Genomic DNA, 20,378 nt, shown 5'->3' with positions numbered 1-20,378 from the left:
ATGACCTGAAATTTCATTAGGGTTGCACTCTTACAGGCTTCAGTTTTGCGGAGTTGCAAATATAATGCCCGGGTCCATTATGGGCCCGATTGAAGACAGGGCCCGACGCGAGCCCGGAGCGCCTAGCCCGGCCCGGGCACGAGTCAACTATTGCTTGGCCGGCCCGAGCCCACGCAGTGCTCTACATGATATTATACACTTGTCCGCATGGCTTCATCATGTCCGCGTGCCTTTCTGCCTCTTTCATCAAGAGGAGGCGGAAATTTCGGAGTAAAATACACAGAGGCGGGAGAGTTTTCATCTCCCTATTGAAGACAGAGGTAATCAGTGAGAATCCACACGTCAGAGGAAGGTCTACGCAGCTTCCACATTCATTAGTCTGACAGCAGCAGAAGATGTTAATTTTCGTTTTGCTTAAGTTTTTTTTTTTTTTCACTAGAGAACTGGCGTGAGAGAACTGTGGCATATGATCTATGGTGTCGAAGACAGCGCAAATGCCCCACTGCACTACAAAAATGACAACTTCAAATTTCTAGCCTGTAGCAAAGAAGGAAGACAGCTTCTGACATTGCGCTCAGCTTTCTGCTTTTCCAGAAGCGGGTGAAGACATTGATGCTTCTGAACGATGAACAAGGACGGTTTGTGCCGAGCCCTACGCCGGTATTTCTTGCGCATCTGCACATGCGCCTATAGTCTTGTGCAGGCTAAGGGCGTGCAAAGACGTTAGACGCAGGCACGTTGTGTCCCGCGATTAATTTCTACAACTCTAAGAGCGCAGCGCTCTGCTTGGCTGAGCCCTAAACGTGCGTAACAAAAGCAGATTTCGCGTGCCGTTTACGCCGCGGCTACCGCTCACTGAGAAGATGTCGTTCATTAGCGACATCAGTGTTTATTTATTTATTTATTTATTTATTTATTTATTTATTCAGTGCACACAGTCGCCAAAAGGAATTACCGTGGGAGGAGAGGGGGGAGGTATTATAAACAGTTAGAAACGTTCACAGAGTATTTTTTTTTTCTACACAACGTGTGAGACAACAGTTTCAAAGCACGTTAAGTTATACATGGACAATATACAAGAGAAAGGCCAAGGAAACGGGAAAGTAGAGTCGCTTCAACAGGGCAAACAGAATATATCATTTGACACGACATTGACGATACCGGAAGGCAACCTGTTCCATTCTTGTATATAGTTTTACCAAAAAATGATTTCTTAACCAGTTCTGTCTTGCACAGAACTTCTCGTACCTTTAGCGCTCATGGTCCTCGCGTTGTGACCGGTAATGAAGTGGCGTCATATACTTGCCCATTTGTATACCAATTGTAGCGTAGTACATGGAATGAAAAAGCTCCAGACGGTCGTACTTATAAGGTATCCCATTTAGATTCCTCCTTAGCGCCCGTAGCGCTGAAATTAACTTTGTGTCGACCAGACACGTACCGCACACCTAGATTCTGTACCCTCTCAAGTTTATCAATGTCACGTGCCGTCAGATGGTCCCACACTACACAGGCGTACTCGAGGACGTAGTCACGTACGTTTTGTATAGCAGCTCTCGTGAAGGCTGGCTGAATTCTCTGTAGTTCCTGCGAAGACCTAGAATTTTCCCTGCCTTCGCGGTTACATAGGTAAGCTGTTTCTGCCATGATAATTCTGCGGTGTACTAAACACCTAGACATTTAAACTGTGTTACTTTAGCTATCATTCAAGGTGTAAGAGAAATTTAAAGAGTACTTCTTTCGAGTGAATGTCATGTTGACTGTTTTAGTTAGGTTTAGCGGCATGCGCCACTTATTGGGGCGTGCAGTTGCTAGGCGCAGGATCCAAAGCAGGAAAAAGAAGTGCTACACCATGTCAGACTAAGCACGTGAAGAAGTACGTGGAATGCGCTAGTTCAGTGGTTTACCAAATCGCGCTACATTGCGGGAAAGTGTGCATCGGGCCGACCGGACGATGTCTAAACGACAGGTTACGGGAGCAAAAATACACGTGCCAGCTTCTGACAGCGCCTAGCAACTTGGCTGCGCACTGCAAAGAGTGCAAATGCGCTCCGCTACTAGAAAGCACCACAGTCATTGGCACGTCAAAAACAAAAATGGAGTGACAAATATAGGAAGCACTTGCGATAGCAAAAGAAAAAGAAGTGTGTAAGCACTCAGTCCATGATGCTTATCGAAGCTGAGGTCGATTTTGCCAGGGCCAATGGGTGCAAGTGAAGGATGTTTTCCGGCCTACCACATCATCACATGTCGTCACCTTGTCATATCTATTTATACCCCCCCCCCCCGCCACATCACCTTGTATATAATCGTGTTCTTTAACAGTATTAAACAAGTTGGTAGTTTGCGCCCCGTACGTCCGCGTCTTGTTCCTTATGTTCGTCAGTGTAACACTAAGCGCCATACAATCATAAACGTCGACCAACTAGCCCCGTTCATTGCTTTACTAGAAATTCGCTTATTGGCAAGCATTCGTCACTTTTTTTTAACAGGAAGCTTGGCTTAATGTTTAGCTAAACCATGTTCGCGGACTGCAGGTAAATTCCAAAGACAACAACGGTGTGATCCAAGGAAAGTGGAGTCCGCCCTACTCCAACGGCGTCCACCCTTATGCCTGGAGTTCATCCTCCGCCATCATCAACCAATACATGGAGTTGGGCGGAAACACGGTACTCTACGGCCAGTGCTTCACCTTCGCTGGGGTCCTGAACACCCGTAAGGCGACCGCTGCGCAAACCTAGTTGAACATGTTTTGCGAACACGTCGTATTTGGTTAACATATGAATCAGCCCGCCGTGGTTGCTCAGTGGCTGTGGTGTTGGGCTGCTGAGCAGGAGGTCGCGGGATCGAATCCCGGCCACGGCGGCCGCATTTCGATGGGGGCGAAAACACCCGTGTACTTAGATTTAGGTGCACGTTAAAGAACCGCAGGTGGTCGAAATTTCCCGAGTCCTCCAGTACGGCGTGCCTCATAATCAGAAAGTAGTTTTGGCACGTGAAACTCCATAATTTATTTTAGTTTTTTAACATATGAATCAGTGTCGAAAGAAAATAAGATTGCCTTTATACCTCCAGTTCCCGTGCTGCTGGCGACATTTCACCTCCCTGTATAGTTACTGTCATCAGAAGCTGAAAGCATAATCTCCATATACACACGTTTACTCTGAATTCCTAAGCCAGACTCACTGGATCGGCAAGCAGCAGCACGGTATTCGCAATAGAAAAAAAATAAATAACGGCCTGATTGGTAGTCAAACTCTAGCCCCGAGCCCGCGCAGAAAGACATCGGCCGCTTAAGACGCGATCACGCGCAGAGACATTGTGAAAGTTACCAACTTCTGCCACTGTTGAGCTAATGTGAAGCTAAAAAAGACGCTCATCTCTCTCGTCACATTCCCAGCAAGCTAGTCATTTGAAAGTTTTTGTTCATATGAACAAATACAACCAACCAAACAAGTAGTGAAACTCCCGACGCTCTTGCATGTTCGCTCTCTCCGTTCACGACTTTTTTTATTGTGCCTAAACGTTTAAACATTACCTTCAGAAAGTGTCGAACCTGAACGCTCATTAAGGACTTCCCCCGTGTTGCCATCATAGTGTTCTGAATTTTTATAAGAATTCGGTAGAGAATCGCGACGTACTCTCAAGCCAGGACCCGCTCCTTTGCGACTGCGCTTAATTTTACGTCTACGTGGTCTACGTTACAGTTCTCCGTGCCATGGGAATGCCGTCCCGGGTCGTGACTAACTTCCCGTCAGTCCACACGGACAATGGCGCCCAAGTACTAGACATAAGGTTCACGAACGAGGGAGCAAAACCACAAATGGCTGGCAGCATTTGGTGAGTGCGGCGTCTTCGCTGTTTCTTTCTTTCTTTCTTTCTTTCTTCTAAAGCGAAGCTTTCTTTGGGAACCCTCCCGCACTTTCCTGACCATGGCTGCTAGGTGCTGCTGCAGTCATGCCGAAAAGCTCACGCTTTAAAGAAAGGTTCGAGTACACCTAGGCAATTCTTATTAGTTGTGAATGCGAAAGCATACATGTCCAATTGAACGCCGCTGAGCGGTCCTACGAAGAGACGTTCCCGGACACTCGAAGCGAGCGGTCGCATCGCCCCTCGCTCCGACGACTACGGCTCGCCCGCCACTACTCGCGCGCGCACGTCTCCGCCTTCGACCGCGCTCATGAGCGCAGCCCTTTTCAGGGCTCGCACGGCAGCTGGCACGACCTACTGAGCCACGCTTCTGCACGGAGGCCCCATCTCTCATGGGTGACCCTCCGAAGAAGCAACAGAGGAAGAGGCCGAAGAAGCCATCTCCTGGCTTCGACGACTCGGAGTCCCGACGAGCCCTGCAGCACCAGCCGCGTGGACGGCAGCCGCGCACCGGCAGATCGCCTCCTGCCTTGCGATGGAAGTGCGGGCTGAAGACACGTATGCTGCGTGCACTGTCGGCCGACTCGGCGAGCTCCACGCCGTCATGCCCACCTTCGCAGGGGAGTGCGACGCCATCCGCGCGCGTTCCAATACCCCTGGATACTTCCTTCCGCGCGTTTCCTTTTGATGCGCCGAAGACTGCTCCCAGCGGCCACCACGCCGCACAGTCCGCCTCAACGGACACCACCTCAGAGGCCCCCACGTCGGCTGCCTCCACCGACGACGATGCCAGCTGCCCGTCGACCGGCGACACCGACGAGAGTGCCGGCACCTTCTTCTTGCCAACCGCAAGCATGATTGGTGCCGACACTACGTCCTCCCGCACGGACGCGACCACCTCGCCCGAGGCAAGTCCTGTCCGGCCGGATTTTCCATCATTGTCGTCGCCGACAGCCTGCTCGTCGCCCCCGCTCACCAACAGCGAGCCCACCGCACCTGCGGCGGACGAGGGATCGCTCCCGGCGGCGGTGGCCGCTCCCGTCGACGACGACCCAGCTGACGGCCCCTCGTCCAACAAGAGCCGGCCGAGAGCGCCTACCCCCGTCCCCGTACCTGAGGGAACAGGGGAGCTCAACCCGCGGAACTCCCCGCAGCTGCTCGAGGCAGCCAAAAACGCCCAACCCTGCCAGCCCGCAGCGTTACAGCCGGAGAAGCCCGCAAGAAGGAGCCGCCGTTTTCGACGGTTCGTCGACTTCGAGCCGCATTCCCCACACGCTGACGGCGGTGTCGCTAACGATACCTCAGTCACGGTTCTATACCGTCCCACCGGGAGCAAAGCAACCTTCCTGGCACTCTCACGGGATAGTATAGCGGCCCAACTCTCCTGTGTTCCAGGTGTGAGATGCGTTCGCGTGAACTTTCGTCGCAATGTGGTGGCTGCGGATGTGACGCGCGGTGCCGACTTGGCGCCCCTCCTCGCAGTGTGCGACATCAGTGACGTGGCGGTGCGCTCGAAGGCACTGCACAGCAACTCCTGTGTAGGTGTCATTTATGGGGTCGACCCATCCTTCGACGCCCGCACTGTGAAAGAAAGCATCGAAGCCCCCGTCGCGGTGCTGTCTTTTTCACGGAGTGGCGCTAGCGTCACTGTTACCTTCGCCGGGAGCTCCGTACCCACAAACGTGAGACTCTCCAAGCAGCTCCGCGCGGTTCGTGCCCGTCTGCCTCGACCACTACAATGTGACCACTGCGGCGTTTTCGGCCACGCAGGCGCCACCTGCTTCCGTGACGCCCGCTGCCTTCGCTGCGGTGAGTCGCACGCCACAGGAGAATGCCCCGCCGAAAAGCCACGCTGCGTAAATTGCGGTGGCCGTCACCCCTCAACCAAACCGAGCTGTCCTGAGTGGCAGCGCGAGAGAAGGGCGGCCGTGTTGCTGTCTTCGTCTCAGCGGCCCCTATCGCGCAAAAAAGCGCTTGAACTAGCCGGCGCCGCACTGACCGAGCCGCGTACGGCCGCTCCGTCTACGTCTGCTAGCTCCCCGCAGGCCCGATCGTACAGTGACGCCCTGCGCGGCCGCAACAACCAGACAGCCGCAGCTGAGCCGTCATGCGGCCCTCCAAACGCTGCGAACAGCGAACCCAGAGACGCGCTAATAGCCGCTCTCGCTGCTGCACTCCGGGCCCTGCTCGTCCAGTGCCCAACCATCGTCGGCAACGTTCGTCAAATGTGTGACGCGGCTCTCGCCGCGCAGGAACCACTGCTCCGTCACGACTAGGCGCGTCACCGTGCCTCATAGGCGAAGGCCACCGACTTGCCCGCGCACGGCGTTCTAGCCGCCGCCGCCGCCCCTCTTTCACCCCTCTATCTATTCCCCTTCCCCCCTGTGCAGCGCGGTTGAGGTGCCCTCAACTGAGAGGCAGTTACTGTACTGCACTTTACCCCAATTTTCTCCCTCCTTAAACAAGAATCTCTATCTCTCCTACGAACTCCTCGCGGACTAGCGAGCGCGTTGAGACGCTTGGCTAGCGCCTCCTAGACAGCACAAGGCCGGTGCACTTCCATCCGTGACGTCATGCATGCTACCTTGCCCGCCTGCCACAGAACATAATGGGGACGCTCCCGAGTAAGCCGCGGTGATTTTGACGTCACCACTTTCGTCACGCCGGGCTTGGCAATGGAAATTTCGGTCAAAGTAGCATGATGTCATAAAGCAGAGTGCACAGGCCTGCTATCTAAGAGGCACTGGTTCAGCCCAGTGGGTAAGACACTCGGCTTCTGAGCGTGGGGTCCTAGGGGGTTGTAGGTTCTAAACTCACTACCGCCAACGTTTTTCCTGTCTAATTTATTCAGTTTTCTCTATACATTAATATATTTATAGCGATTGCAGAGGCAAAGTTAGAACGCAGACGAGAGCTTGCGCGGACAAGGAACGCGCGAATAACACAAGCTTCCGAGGGTGACGTGGCGTCGCGGGATGCCCTCTCTCCTCACACAACACCTGGCGCGCCATCGCACTAGCAGGTGGACCATTTCCCCCTCTGTGCTCCGTCGAGGCGCGCACGTGGCGTGGCATCGCAGCCAGTGGGAATTTAGGTGTCGTTTTGCTGCTACAGATTCCGGCTTATTTCGCTCAATGGCTCATTGGATGCTTTCGCATCAAAAAGAAATTAAATAACGTACAGTATGGTGGGATCGAACATCTACGTCTCCAGCACAGCATCTTGGTCCTCTATCCATTAGGCCACAATTCCAGGTATACTTGCACCGTGCATACGCCAACCAGCTCTTGTGAGATGACCACCGCGTGTGTCACATGGCGTAGCACGGGTGCGTGACATCACATGCGTGGGCGCCGGTTTCCTTTACGATAAAAATGCAGGAATTAAATAGGCATATTGACAGCATTTGACTGACCGCTACGCGACAACTTCCCTACACACCCGCGATCCAAAGTGTGCGTTGGATTTGCACAATTTATTTCTTCGTACAGTCACAGCTACCCTTGAAGTCGGCTCTTCTTGATGCACCATAAATGCCACAAAAGAAAGCGATAGACGAGGAACAAAGAGCGCTGCAATTTCGCACGCGCTCGAAGGCCGACGAGAAAATTGACTTCATTATTTAAGCCCGATCTGAAGAAGCGTTCGCCCGCAAGTTGCTCTGCTGATTGTTTCGCGATTGCCTGCGCACAAAGCGTCCGCTGCGCACGGTTATACGACAGAGGTGCCCGTGAGAACGGGTTATATATATATGTGGCGCTGTTTGCTCGCAGCTACGGTATTTCGAGTCAAGCGATTCCGCTAGCTAAAATGGCGCGGCATGAAATACTGCATGCGCCTGGTGCAGTTCGCGTTTGCAACCTCGCTCGCTCATTAGTCGCTCCGGCTACGTTTTAAACGGCAGCTCGCCCATCCAACTGAAATAGCGATTTGAACGCATTTCCACGGGAAGCAGTGCTTACAGCGGCCTTGATCCGCGCGCGCTCAGCGTACTTTGACCGGGGGCAAAAACAAACTACCTTTCGCGTCCCGCTCGTGCGCCGGAATGCACAAGAGTTGATCCGTCGTTTAAACGGGCGCAGAAGCCTTTGGAAACTCTAAATTGTGCTAAGCGACCGCCAACAGTCTCTCGCTTCACTCTGATGGCAATCAGCTTATAACTTTATAATTATCTAATTACCTCTTTGCCAGACATAATTGTAAGTGACTGCTCGGCTTAGTTATTTCCCAATCTAGCAAGCACAGCGTTCTTCCTGATATTGTAACAGAAAGTACTGTTGAGAATTTTGATGCATATTTCGAAAACATAGGCCTAGTCTAGAAGGAATGCTTCCCCGGCCACAACTTATCCACATATTCTATCACTCCTATTGTTAATTCTTTTGTTATGTGCGACATTGATCTGGATGAAATACTTAATAATGTAAACAATCTAAATGTTGGAAAAGCAGCAGGACCTGGTGGCATAACTGTAAGGTTAATCAAAGAAAACATCGACATAGTGGGTTCAATACTAGTTCGCTTATTCAATCACTCATTGCACACGGGAATCTATCCGTCATTATTAAAGACTGCTAAGGTCACCCCTGTCTTTAAAAAGGGAGACAAATCTAACCCATCATGCTATCGCCCCATATCTGTTCTTAGTGTTATCAATACCATCTTCGAGAAATTTCTTGCTAAACGTATTCATTCTTTTTTCAAAAAGTATAACGTACTTAGCCTTCAACGACATGGTTTTCGACCTAATCACTCTTTGTCTACAGCAATACTTACATTAACACAGGCAATAAACAACGCTCTTCATAATAATCAACTAGTAGCAGTTGTTTTGCTCGATTTAAGAAAAGCATTTGACACCATGGCTAATCACTTATGGGTTTCGCAACAACGTACTTGGATTATTTTGTAGTTATTTTCGAAATGAAAAGCAAATCTTTTATATAAACACGATAACCTCATCCCCTCAGCATCTGAGAACAGGAGTGCCACATGGATTTGTGCTTGGTCCCTTGTTTTTTTTACAATTTATATCAATAACTTATCCCAGATTTTAACGTCCGCTAATGTATTAATCCATGTCGATGACGCTGCTTTGATAATTGCAGGTAACAAAGTCAAGGAAATAGAAGAGAAAACAGAGATAGAGCTTTCTGAAATTTCTGAATGGCTCACAGCAGACAAATTGACAATAAATAGTAATAAAAAAGTAAATATACTCTTCTTCATTCACGTTCCAAAACCCTTCAGTATTGATTCTATCTCATTGCCCATTACTCAATGTCCCCTCGAACGCACCGACTGCTATACCTATCTCGGCGTCATTTTCTACAACCATCTAAATTGGCAATGCCACATAGAAGCTCTTTGCTCCAAGCTAGCTGTTATGTTCTTCTCCAGGCACGGGAACATTTTCAAACAAACGTTCTCCGCATTTTGTATTTTGATTAATCCAATCTCATTTAATGCACTGCACTGAGTCACGGGCATGGACTTTCACAACGTACCTAGAACCAATCCGACGCCTGCATAAACGAGCCGTCCGAACCAATAATTTCTTTCGGAGAAATGAAACAAGTAAGCCAATTTTTGTCAATCTACAAATACGAAAATGTTGTACATGAATGTGTTGCTTCATAATAGGCACCCTATTCCCTTTCTCTTTTGAAGAGGCAGGGAATAGGATGGCTCGGCCTGACAATAGGTGAGAGGCTCTTTTCTCAGGCCAGCCCTTTCGCTGTTCCTGCCAATACACGCACCCTTTCTCATTCTCTCTCTTTCGTTTTTACGTGATATATTTGACCTCTTCTAATGTTTACTATAGGAACTACCACGTTTGGAACGAAGGGTGGATGAGGAGACCAGACCTCCCGGGTGGCTATGATGGTTGGCAAGTGCTCGACGGAACCCCTCAAGGCCTCAGTATACGTAAGCACATGTCGCAGCATGTACGGGAATGAGACTGAAGATCGCTATTGGGAGCAGTCCGCTTATCTCCCGGTCTCAAGTAATGCACACTGTGTTGCGCTGTTGCCTACATGTTACGGTACGGATGCGTAAAGGTGCAGCAATGGCGAAGAACGCCTCCATTAGCAGCGCGTTTTATTACTTTTTTTTTCAGTGAAGCTGTTATTGAGCTTAGGTGCCGCGAAGCAATGTCAATTCCAAGAGATAGTGAGACAGGGAAGGAAGGAAAGACGGGGAGGTTACCTAGACAACTCCAAACTTCCACTCCAAATGTGAACGAAAATTCTTTGAGAGAGTCATTCGAGCTTGCGCAATAAAATTTCGAAGGTATGCGGCATATGCCAAGGCTAACTAGAGGGCAAATATAGAAGAGTGTGGGGTAATTAGATGGGTTGTTAGAAAATTACGAAAGGTGCTCCGTGGGTCGGTGCACAAAGCGCTGTTTTTATTCATTTTTTGCCCGCAGCTGAAGAGGGTTTAACGGTATATCACGAGAGTGTCGTCAGCGTTTTTATAAACGCTCGTTGGAGCAGTGAATTCATCTTTCGAACAATTTTTATAGGCAAACAGCGCTGCAGGGTCACATCTGTGAAGTTACTGTCAACCATTGTAAGTACTCACCTAAGTTCAGGTCAGTTAGTTTTACAGCGTTTATTCTAACCGTTCGTCCGTTGACCACCGTTGGTGCTGGAGCAAAAGCTGTGGCTCGGAGATAAGAACCTTAAGCTCGACGAGGCGCGAGAAGGCTTTGAGATGGGTGCGCTAAGGCTGCAGAAAAAAATATCGATAAGAACCAGAAGCGCCTCTTCGCTGTAAAAACACTCGGAGGAAGGCACAATAAGCGCGCCATCCACCACGGCCTCTTTCTTTCGAACTAAGCTTGACTAACATTTTGTTTGGGAGTTGGAAAGATCAAGACTCACGAGTTTCTTTATACAGCTAAATACAATCGACACAAGAGCAAAGGCGTTGAATATTGAACTAGGCGCCGACGGCACACACAAACAAACACACACAACAACAAAACAAAAACACTCCAGTTTCTTTCTTTTTTTTTCATGTCAAGAGAGGGAGATGATGACGTTAATGAGAAGTTGGAGAATCTAGAAAGACAAAATACTTCACAAATAACACTCCTCACCATAGCCGACAAAGCAGGTTAGCCTCGTGCCGGCAGACCCCAGATGGAATTCGAAGGCGGAACGAAGAGTCCATGGGAGCTATTCTGTAAGAGTCCACCTAGTGGACATGTCCATTTCGTCTGCTGTTGAAGTTCCGATTGGCTGCGCATCCGCGGCAGCGAGGTGCCGCAGCCAATCAGCACATCAGCAGCAGACGAAATTGACATGTCCACTAGGTGGACTCTTACAGAATAGCTCCCCAGGTAGTGTAGTCGGTTGTTCTGAAAACATGATGTGTTCCAGACGCTGCCTCTGAGATGACTGCGGGCGCGAGGAGGACTTTGAACACTTTCTGAGTAATGGGTCTGAGCCACCTGTGACTTGGTTCGCTCGGCTCTTGCTTTTTGTCAACCTTTCGGATGTTTTTCGAGTGTGTACCCCTGAACATCCTACATTGCCGGATTCGTTAAGTCAAGAGGAGCACGCCCATACCCCTCTTTTATATGTGGGTGGACGTTTGTGGCATTTCTTGCCGTTTTCCTTTCGGCTACGCCATGACTGTGCGTTGTGCCTAACCACGTTAGGGTTCGCGCGGCGAGGCATCGCTCGCCCGTCTCTTCTCGTCGGAAGCTCTTCCACGGACTTTGTGATGGAGTGTGAGGTGGAAGGGGAGTTTTTAGCCCCCGAGGACTTCACTAAAGACTCCGGGTGGCAGCTCGTTGCTTCCAGACGTTCAATGAGAATGAGAAACGCCCCCAATGCCAGTGCGATCGACGTTCAGCATAAAACCGGTTCCAACGCTCGGGGCCGCGCCGACCGCGCGGGCATTAAAAGCAAGATCATTCGAGGGGGCAGGATGCCTCCGCTGCCGAAGGAGGAGGCAAAGATCGTCGTGCGGGCCAGGGGAGGCCTGTGTATCAGCAAGTTAGGACCTACCGCAGTCGCCGACGCCATATGGCAGGATGCCGGGCTCTATTCGGCGTCGCGGGACACCGACACGATGTGTCCAAACTTTCAACAAAATATAATGGTGATCAGCACACCAAACAGGCACAACGCTGAACGCTACATCGGCATCGAGGGCATCTCCGTGGCCGGTCAACAGTTTGAGGTGAGCGCTTACGAAGCCGCCCCCCACTCCACGTGCAAGGGCGTCATCCGAGGCATCTCCCTTACCGATGGGCCCGCGGCGATCGACAAAAAACTCGTCAACCCGAGAAATCCCACGGCACTGGGCGCCAAAAGAGTCAAGAACACCGGCACCGTAGTGGTCCTATTCGAAGGGTACCGGGTGCCAAATGTTGTCTCGTACGGCGGCACTGTTGTCAGGTGCAATTTATTTCGCAAGCAAATGGAGGTGTGCTACAGCTGCGGCAGACTCGGGCACCGCTCCGACGTCTGCCCTTCGCCCAACGACGCCATCTGCAGAGGATGCGAAGAAGCAAACCCCGACGCTCAGCATAGGTGCGCTCCCGAATGCAAGCTGTGCGGAGGCGACCACCTTACCGCCGCCAAGGAGTGCAAGCGGAGATTTCAGACGCCGTATCTCGTGAGGCGCAGACGGGGGGAATGCTCCCGCGCCATCAACGCCGAACATTTCGCGCCAATGGAGGGCGCGAATCAAGCCCGGCAAGCATCGCCTCAACGCCGATATGGTCGCAGCCGCTCCAGCTCCAGGGGAAGATCCAGATCTCGTGTCCGCTCCAGGGGTCGCACCAGGAGCCGCTCTGTCTCCAGAGCCAGGTCGAGGTCAAGATCCCGGGTGCGATCCAGATCCAGGTCCAGATCCGGTTCCAGGGGCCGCCCGGGTTCCAGGACCCAGCCAGCATCCGGGCCTCAGCCCGCCTCCACACGTTGCGGAAAACAGCCGACCCTTGTTTGGGCCGATCTGGCACGACCCAAGCCCAGCGACAATACCGAGGCTGCTCCGGCATCTCGTAGCAACCCGTCCACAGAACAAGCTAGAGACGCGGAAGTCATTCGCTTACGCAATGAAAACGACTACCTCAAGAACACGATCAAGAACACTATCAAGAGGCTATTTAGCGAAATGGCAGAGATCAGGAAACTCGTTTCGAATGTGTCGGGTAACGCTGCGTCAGTCACGGCCACCGAGACTCCAATCCCAGCTCCGGTAGACGGTACTGCGACGTCCTCCAAACGCAGGGCAGTACTCAAACAAACATGTGAATCGGGAGCGTTGTCTGCAGAAGTCAGCGAGATTAAGCAAAGTCTCATTGGGCTGGCAGACGGCCTCAAACAGGTCACCGCTAGCGTCGCTTGCCTCAGTGATAACGTTCGCCAAATTCAGGTTGCGCTCGGGGACCCCAACAGGGGCCTCGGAGATCTCGCAGATCGCATCGACGCCATTGAGGCGCGAATGGCTTCATCCGCCTCCGTCGTACAACCGCTAACCGTTCCCGCCATACTAAAGGAAGCTAGACTTCATTATCCCACCAGAGCGGCGACAGGAGGTCCTGTCTGCGCAGGCCTAACTGCCCCGTGAGGTGGTAGTCCGTCAGGTCAGCCATAATGGATAGATCCAAAGAGAGTTTTCGCATTTGGCAATGGAACTGCAGAATGTATTCTAACAAACAGCCCCTCTGCAGCAGTTTTTCAGGTCTTTCGGTGCGGAACCTCAGGTCATTGCTCTCCAGGAAACATTAATCTCCGCCGCCTCGCTCCAGGGCTACAGGGCCGTGTCGGGCCGGCCCGGGGGGCGAGGGATTTGCACCTTGATCGATAAACGGCTAATTCATATCACCCACGGCCTCAAGCTGGCGAGTGGTAGAATCGAATATGTCATGGTTGAGATCCTGCTCGACGTTCCGCAGCAGAATCAGCGCAGAAACAGCGTGTTCGTCCTCAATGTATATAGCAACCCCAGAGACTCGCGCCAGCAGTTCAAGACCATTCTCAAGAAGGCGACCGACTTGGCCGGCCCTCGACCCTTGGTCGTCGTTGGCGACTTCAACGCACCATACGGCATCTGGGGTTACGTCTACGACACTACCAAGGGGCGCAACCTGTGGCAAGACACCAACGAGATGGACCTCACTCTGGTCACTGACAAGAATTTTCCTACGCGCATCGGCAACTCCGTCACCCGGGACTCGACACCCGACCTCGCCTTCGTGAGGAACGTCGAAGACGTGGGTTGGGAGAAAACCGCCATGGAGTTCAGCAGCGACCACTAATTCTCGAGACCAAGTTCAAGGTGTCTCGGAGTAAGGTCAGGGAAATCACGTTCATCGATTGGGACCATTTTCGCAAGATTCGTGAAAACCCCGGGAGAGCCAGGCCACCCGCCACTCTCAAAGAATGGTGTGAAGGAATCCGGAACGACGCTTCCGCGGCCACCAAGAAAGTGGAAACAGGTCTCGACGTCGAGCGGATGGACAGCGGACTCGCCCACCTGATCGAGGCCAAAACCGCCCTGCTCCGCCGACGGAAGGGTCAAAGGCTCAATCGCAGACTCCGAAAGAAGATTTCGGAGCTCAACAAGGTCATCGATTACCACTGCAAGGCGCTATGCCAGCAGCAGTGGGACGAGCTCTGCGAATCCATCGACGGACAGATGCGCAACGGCAAATCCTGGGGTATGCTGAAGCACAAAAGCGGTTCGAAGTCAAATCAAAGGCATACGTTGGCCCGGGCTCTTCACGAAGCCACCAGGTCTCACACGGTCGATGAACTCGTCGCAAAACTCATACAGAAGTACTTGCCTGTCCTTCGCGACGGAGATCCGTCGACCCAACTCCCGGACTACCCAGGCCCTCCACGCCCCGAGCTGGACGAAGACTTCTCCATTGCCGAGGTCAGACAGGCCATCTTCGCGCTCAACCGCAAGTCTGCGCCGGGTCCGGACGGAGTCACCAACAGAATGTTGAGAAACCTCGACGACACGTCGATTGTCTTTCTGACCGACAAGATAAACGAGTCCTGGAAGAGCGGCATTGTACCTGCAGAATGGAAGACGGCCTGCACGGTGCTCATTCCCAAGCCCGGCAAGGCCCCGAACATCAAAAACTTGAGGCCGATTTCTCTGACCTCTTGCGTCGGCAAGCTCATGGAGCGCGTCGTCCTCGACAGGTTTAACGGGTACCTCGAAGACAACGAGGTTTACACGTACAACATGATCGGCTTCCGCGCCAGACTCTCAACGCAGGATGCCATGAAACTAATCAAGCATCAGATTGTGGATGGCCGTTCCAGAGACGTCAAGGCTCTGCTCGGTCTGGACCTCGAGAAGGCTTTCGAGAACGTGCTCCAGAGCTTCATCGTCAAGACCATTTCAGACCTGCGTCTCGGTTCCAGACACCACAGCTACGTCAGATCTTTTCTAACTGACAGGAAGGCCAAGCTTCGCATTGGAGACTTCCGCTCCGAAGATGTGCCCCTCAGAAGGCGAGGCATTCCTCAGGGCGGCGTCATCTCCCCAACACTGTTTAACATCTGTATGATTGGTCTTTCCGAGAGGTTGGCGCGCGTCGAGGACGTCAGGCACACCATCTACGCCGATGACATCACCATATGGTGCTCCGGCAGCTGCGAGGGCAGAGTCGAAGAAGCCATGCAGGAGGCGATCGACGTGATCGAAGAGGGAGGACTTCGATCCTGCCACGCCAAGTCGGAGCTCCTGCTTTACAGAAAAGAGAAGGGAGGCAGACCCAAAGATCGGAAGCCAGTCTCCGAAAGCAGCATCAGACTTCGCACTTGTGGGGGGGGGGGGGGGGGGAGGTGATACCCAGGGTCGACGTTATTCGGGTCCTGGGCATGTTTGTCGAATTCAACAGGGGGAACGGAACTGCTATCCGCAATATCATCGCAAAGACGGACAATGCTTTCCGCCTCGTTCGCAGAATCGCAAAACGGCATCGAGGCATGAAGGAAAACAACCTTCTCAGGCTGATTAATGCCTTCGTACTCTGCCACCTCTCGTACACGATTTCTATGCACAACTGGCTCAGAGCGGAGCGAGACAAGCTCAACGTTCTCATCCGCAAAGTAGTCAAGAGGGCTCTTGGGCTACCCATCAGGACCCATACCGAGGATCTCTTGAAGCTGGGGGTACATGACACCACCGAGGAGATTGCCGAAGCCCAAGAACGCGCGCAACTCAGTCGCCTGACCACCACAGCGGCAGGTAAACGCATCTTCGAAGAGCTGGGTTACCACCTTCCGGAATTCCCGATGGTCAGTACCCCGATCCCTAGGTGCATTCGAGACAAGTTCGCAGTGGCCCCTGTGCCCCGAAACGTCCATTCCGTCCACAACGAGGGCAGACGCAAAGCCAGAGCAGCAGCCATCCTCAAACAGATCAAGCAACACGACATTAGAGCAAGCTTCGTCGACGCCGCGGAGTACAGTGACGGAAAGACCTTTGCCGTTGTTGTGGTCGACTTGAGCGGCAAGATTTCCAATAGCGCCTCGATTCGCGCTTCAGACCCTGGAGTCGCCGAGCAAGTCGCCATCACCCTCGCCCTGCTAGACGGTCGTGGGCCCGAAATCTATACTGATTCCGAAACGGCAGTTAGGGCTTTTCAGAAGGGTTGCATCGCCAAGGAAGCTGTTGGTCTTCTTAGCGGCTCGAGCCCATATGCTCTCACAAACCATTCAATTCACTGGCTTCCCGCTCACGTAGGGTCGGTCGAGGGTGCTCCCCCGAACCTCAATGAGTCTGCTCACGAGGCTGCGCGTGACTTCACCGACCGCGCTTCCTCTATAAGGAGCACCGACTCCCTTCCTCTCTACGGTCATAGGGACGCTCCCGCTACTCACAACGAGATTATTAAATATTTCTACATGTCCAGAAGGGTCTTTCCACCCCCTCCCCCCAAGTTGAATAGGGCGCAAGCCGTTTCGCTTAGGCTTCTACAGGCCAGCACATATCCGTGTCTGTCCGCTCTCCACGAGGCTTACCCCGACGTGTATCGCGACGACGCCTGCCCGTCCTGCGGCGAGATCTCTACTCAACCTAACATGCTCTGGGAATGCGAGTCGACATACCCCAAGTTCACCAAAGAGGAGTGGGACTCTCTTCTGCATAGCCCCGCTCTAGAAAAGCAAATCCTGGCCGTCCGGCGCGCCCGCGACCGGGCCGGTGGGCTAGACCTGCCGTTCCCGACGTGGGACTAGCCGGGTGCGCGACGAGTTCGCGTCCTCGCCGGACCTGCAATAAAGTTTATTCACTCACTCACTCACTCACTCACTCACTCACTGTCCTCGTGACAATCAACAGAGAGGATCATTCATGACAGACAGACAGACAGACAGACAGACAGACAGACAGACAGACAGACAGACAGACAGACAGACAGACAGACAGACAGACAGACAGACAGACAGACAGACAGACAGACAGACAGACAGACAGACAGACAGACAGACAGACAGACAGACAAATATCTCCAGTTCGGTGGACATTATATAGGTCAGCAAGAGCCGCAGCCTTGATTAGTTAGCTTAAATAAATTGCTTTGCGCTTCAGGCTACGCAGATGGTAACATTAACCGCTGGTTTTTGTTCTTTCCGCAACAGACTCTCGGCTGTTTGAGGTGGGTCCCTTCCCCGTGCGAGGTGTGTTCGACGACAAGATCGACATGCCTTTCGACGGCAACGTGGCACGTGCCGCCGTCAAGGCCACCTACCGCTACTTCATCGCAGACCTGAGTAACCCTTCCGGATGGCGCCTCGTCAAAGTGCAAGAAAACGAGTAAGACTTGCAGCGCGATCTGAATACCGGATCATCTTCTGGTTTGCTGATAATACGCTTTGCACAAGGACGCACCTGCAAAGCTCCACTTTTTTTTTTCCTTTTGATATTCATAAATTTTATCACCACGACAGGCTTTCATTGAGACCGGGGAACTCAGAAAAACAATAGCCGTATATTAACGAAGGAGCTGCCCAAGCTGTAATTGTCGCGTTAATAATAAAGACACAAGTAATACTGCTTAAGACTATTCATATTCTATACGAACAAAATATTGACCATTGGAAGCCTTGGGAACATCATGCATCCTTTTACTGCGCTTTATTTGGAAAGTTTCGGTGTTATTGTTTTTCGCTCGAAAATATTGCTGTTAACTTCATATGCTGCAGACTCTGCATTGTCTGCGATCACAATTACCAATTCATGTCACTGCAACCTAGAGACACTCAGTGCAAGTTAGTCGGTCGTAGTGTCATTGTGTCATTTCTGATGTAGCCGAGTAATATAAGTCAGGGTAAGCGCCAATGAGTCAATAAAAGGGGCGCTGCTAATAGCATCCTCGATAAACCGCACCCGGTGGTTCATCCGGAAAGTTTTATAGAGAAAGCTGCTAAATTTCTTCGAACATTTGCGCCGCTTACTTCTACTTGAGCCCGCGAGCGAATTTATGCTTGCAGCTATAGCTGTTTTCATGGCACGTTCATTGCAAGGAGGTAACATATGTGGCTCAGAGCTAAATGCTCTCCGGCACACCACCACGCCACCAATGCCTGCCCTTCACGTGACGTGAACTGTGAGTGGGGTGACGTCACGGAAGTTGCGAGTGTGTCAGGAGCTCAACTGGCAAAACTGACTGCGGCCGTCTGAGTCTCTTATAAGCCTCCCAAATAAATAGCTGCTCTATCTAGCACGAGGTCGCGGGTTCGGTTGCCGATCGGAATGCAAGAACACTCGAGTGCTTCGATTTCGGTGCCGGTTAATGGAATGAATCAATCGACGACATGTCGCCTTGTGAGGAAGTGAAGTAATATTAATTGATAAAATTAAATACAGCACGCCGGCCAAAGTGGCGTGATATAAAGGGTTAGACGTTCCGGCTTCCACATAGGAGCCTCGCTTCCGTGGGGAGGCCGGAAGCTCCAACCCATTTGGCAGCACCACTTTGGTCGGCGTGCTGTATTTCCTTGCCGTAATTATGCTTCTCAAGGAAACCCAGTGGTGGTCATTTACCCGCCCCTCTCTACTACGGTCTTTATCGACCTTAGTGTCGCTTTAGGTGGCCAGACCCTATAAATTAATTAAAACTGAAATGAAACATTCCCGAGCGGTTCCCCGCTTGATGTTAGATAAACTTATTCTTCGGAAGCCTCTATAAAACGTATTTCACTGCTTGCAAAATCGCAAAACTACGCGACCCCTGACCTTTGACTTTGTTCCTACAGGTGTGGCAAGCTCATCGCCACCGAGGCCATTGGAACGGGGATGCTTGAAGATATCACTCACAACTACAAACGGCGACGTAAGTAGGTTGACGTAAGTAGTAGGCTCAAGGCGTACGAGGGTGATTGCTCTGTGCCTACATGTATGGTTGCGGTACGGTTGGCTAAGAAAGTACTTACGTAGGCATAGGTCTTTCCGCCAACCCCGATGTGATGAACTCTCGGAGGATGGCGAAATGTGAAACGTTATTGGCGGGTTCGTTGAGGTCCAGATTCGGAATTGCTTGCGTATCTAGACTGTTTTTGGGTGTGATGATGTCATGCTTCATTCGAAGCGTGGTATCAATGGAGGAGGAGAGAGACTTTCGAAAACCCGCCATTTCTGATGGATAAAGAATCTTTGTCGTTTATTTACTAGATCCTTCGTTACTTGGGAGAGCTTACCTACTGGTTGCCTTGGGGCCTTACCTCCCACTTCGATTGCTTCTTCTAAAGCCAGTCTAGTTACGGTTTCATTCATTATCTCTATGTCATCTTCATCCCTCTGTTGTAAAGCTGTATATTTGTTTGCAAGTACCAGCCTGAACTGGTCTGCTTTTAGCCTAACTGCGTCTAAGTTAGCCAGTTTCTTTTTGACTAATTTTACTCTTTCTCGTATAGTGAGGTGAATACTAGACCTCACTAAGCTGTGATCTGGCTATATATAATCATATCATAAGAAGCTAACAAAGACACCCAGCACAACATAGGGAAAATGACTTGTACTTACTAAGTGAATTAAAGAAATGATAAATTAATGCCAATGAAAGTGGATGAAAAAACAACTTGCCGCAGGTGGGGAACGATCCCACGTCTTGGCATTACGCGTGCGATGCTCCCAACCAATTGAGCTACCGCGGCGCCGTTTCCCCATCCACTTTCTTGGGTATTGATGTTTTTACTGCTGGAACTAACCTTGAGAGCCTTAGCCAGCGTCACTCCTCACTGCCATGGCAGTGGATGTAGAGCCTCCTATCTCGTGCAGGCGTCACGGAGTACGTGAACTTTTTGAGTGAAGGTAATTGGTCAATAAACCCACACGTGCTACCGGAAGGCATCAACGTTGCCGGATTCGAGACCCTCGTTATGTAATGCATGAGAAGAAAGGAAACCGAGGGGCCCGACTTTTATTATTCAGACCATTCTCGTTCATTACATAGCAAGGGTCAGTTGTTTACACCGGCGGCCAGTTGTTTTAACGCGAAAGCATTATATGCCCTATTATTC

General features: G+C 51.5%; 1 protein-coding gene across 2 annotated transcripts in view; it reads left to right on the top strand.

The window, feature by feature from the left end:
* The window catches only part of LOC142563416 (hemocyte protein-glutamine gamma-glutamyltransferase-like), a 65,753-nt gene that overhangs the window by 23,801 nt on the left and 21,574 nt on the right, over positions 1-20,378 (top strand). For both annotated transcript variants that reach the window (XM_075673972.1, XM_075673978.1), the window contains exons 6-10: positions 2,538-2,715; positions 3,708-3,840; positions 9,695-9,798; positions 17,499-17,673; positions 19,116-19,192. In XM_075673972.1, coding sequence (XP_075530087.1) covers positions 2,538-2,715; positions 3,708-3,840; positions 9,695-9,798; positions 17,499-17,673; positions 19,116-19,192 — 667 coding nt within the window. The remainder of the gene's footprint in view (positions 1-2,537; positions 2,716-3,707; positions 3,841-9,694; positions 9,799-17,498; positions 17,674-19,115; positions 19,193-20,378) is intronic.

Source organism: Dermacentor variabilis, chromosome 1, assembly GCF_050947875.1.
Source record: "Dermacentor variabilis isolate Ectoservices chromosome 1, ASM5094787v1, whole genome shotgun sequence".
Taxonomy (NCBI): Eukaryota; Metazoa; Arthropoda; class Arachnida; order Ixodida; family Ixodidae; genus Dermacentor; species Dermacentor variabilis.
Note: the sequence above shows the minus strand (reverse complement) of the source record. Positions and strands in the feature narration are given on the sequence as shown.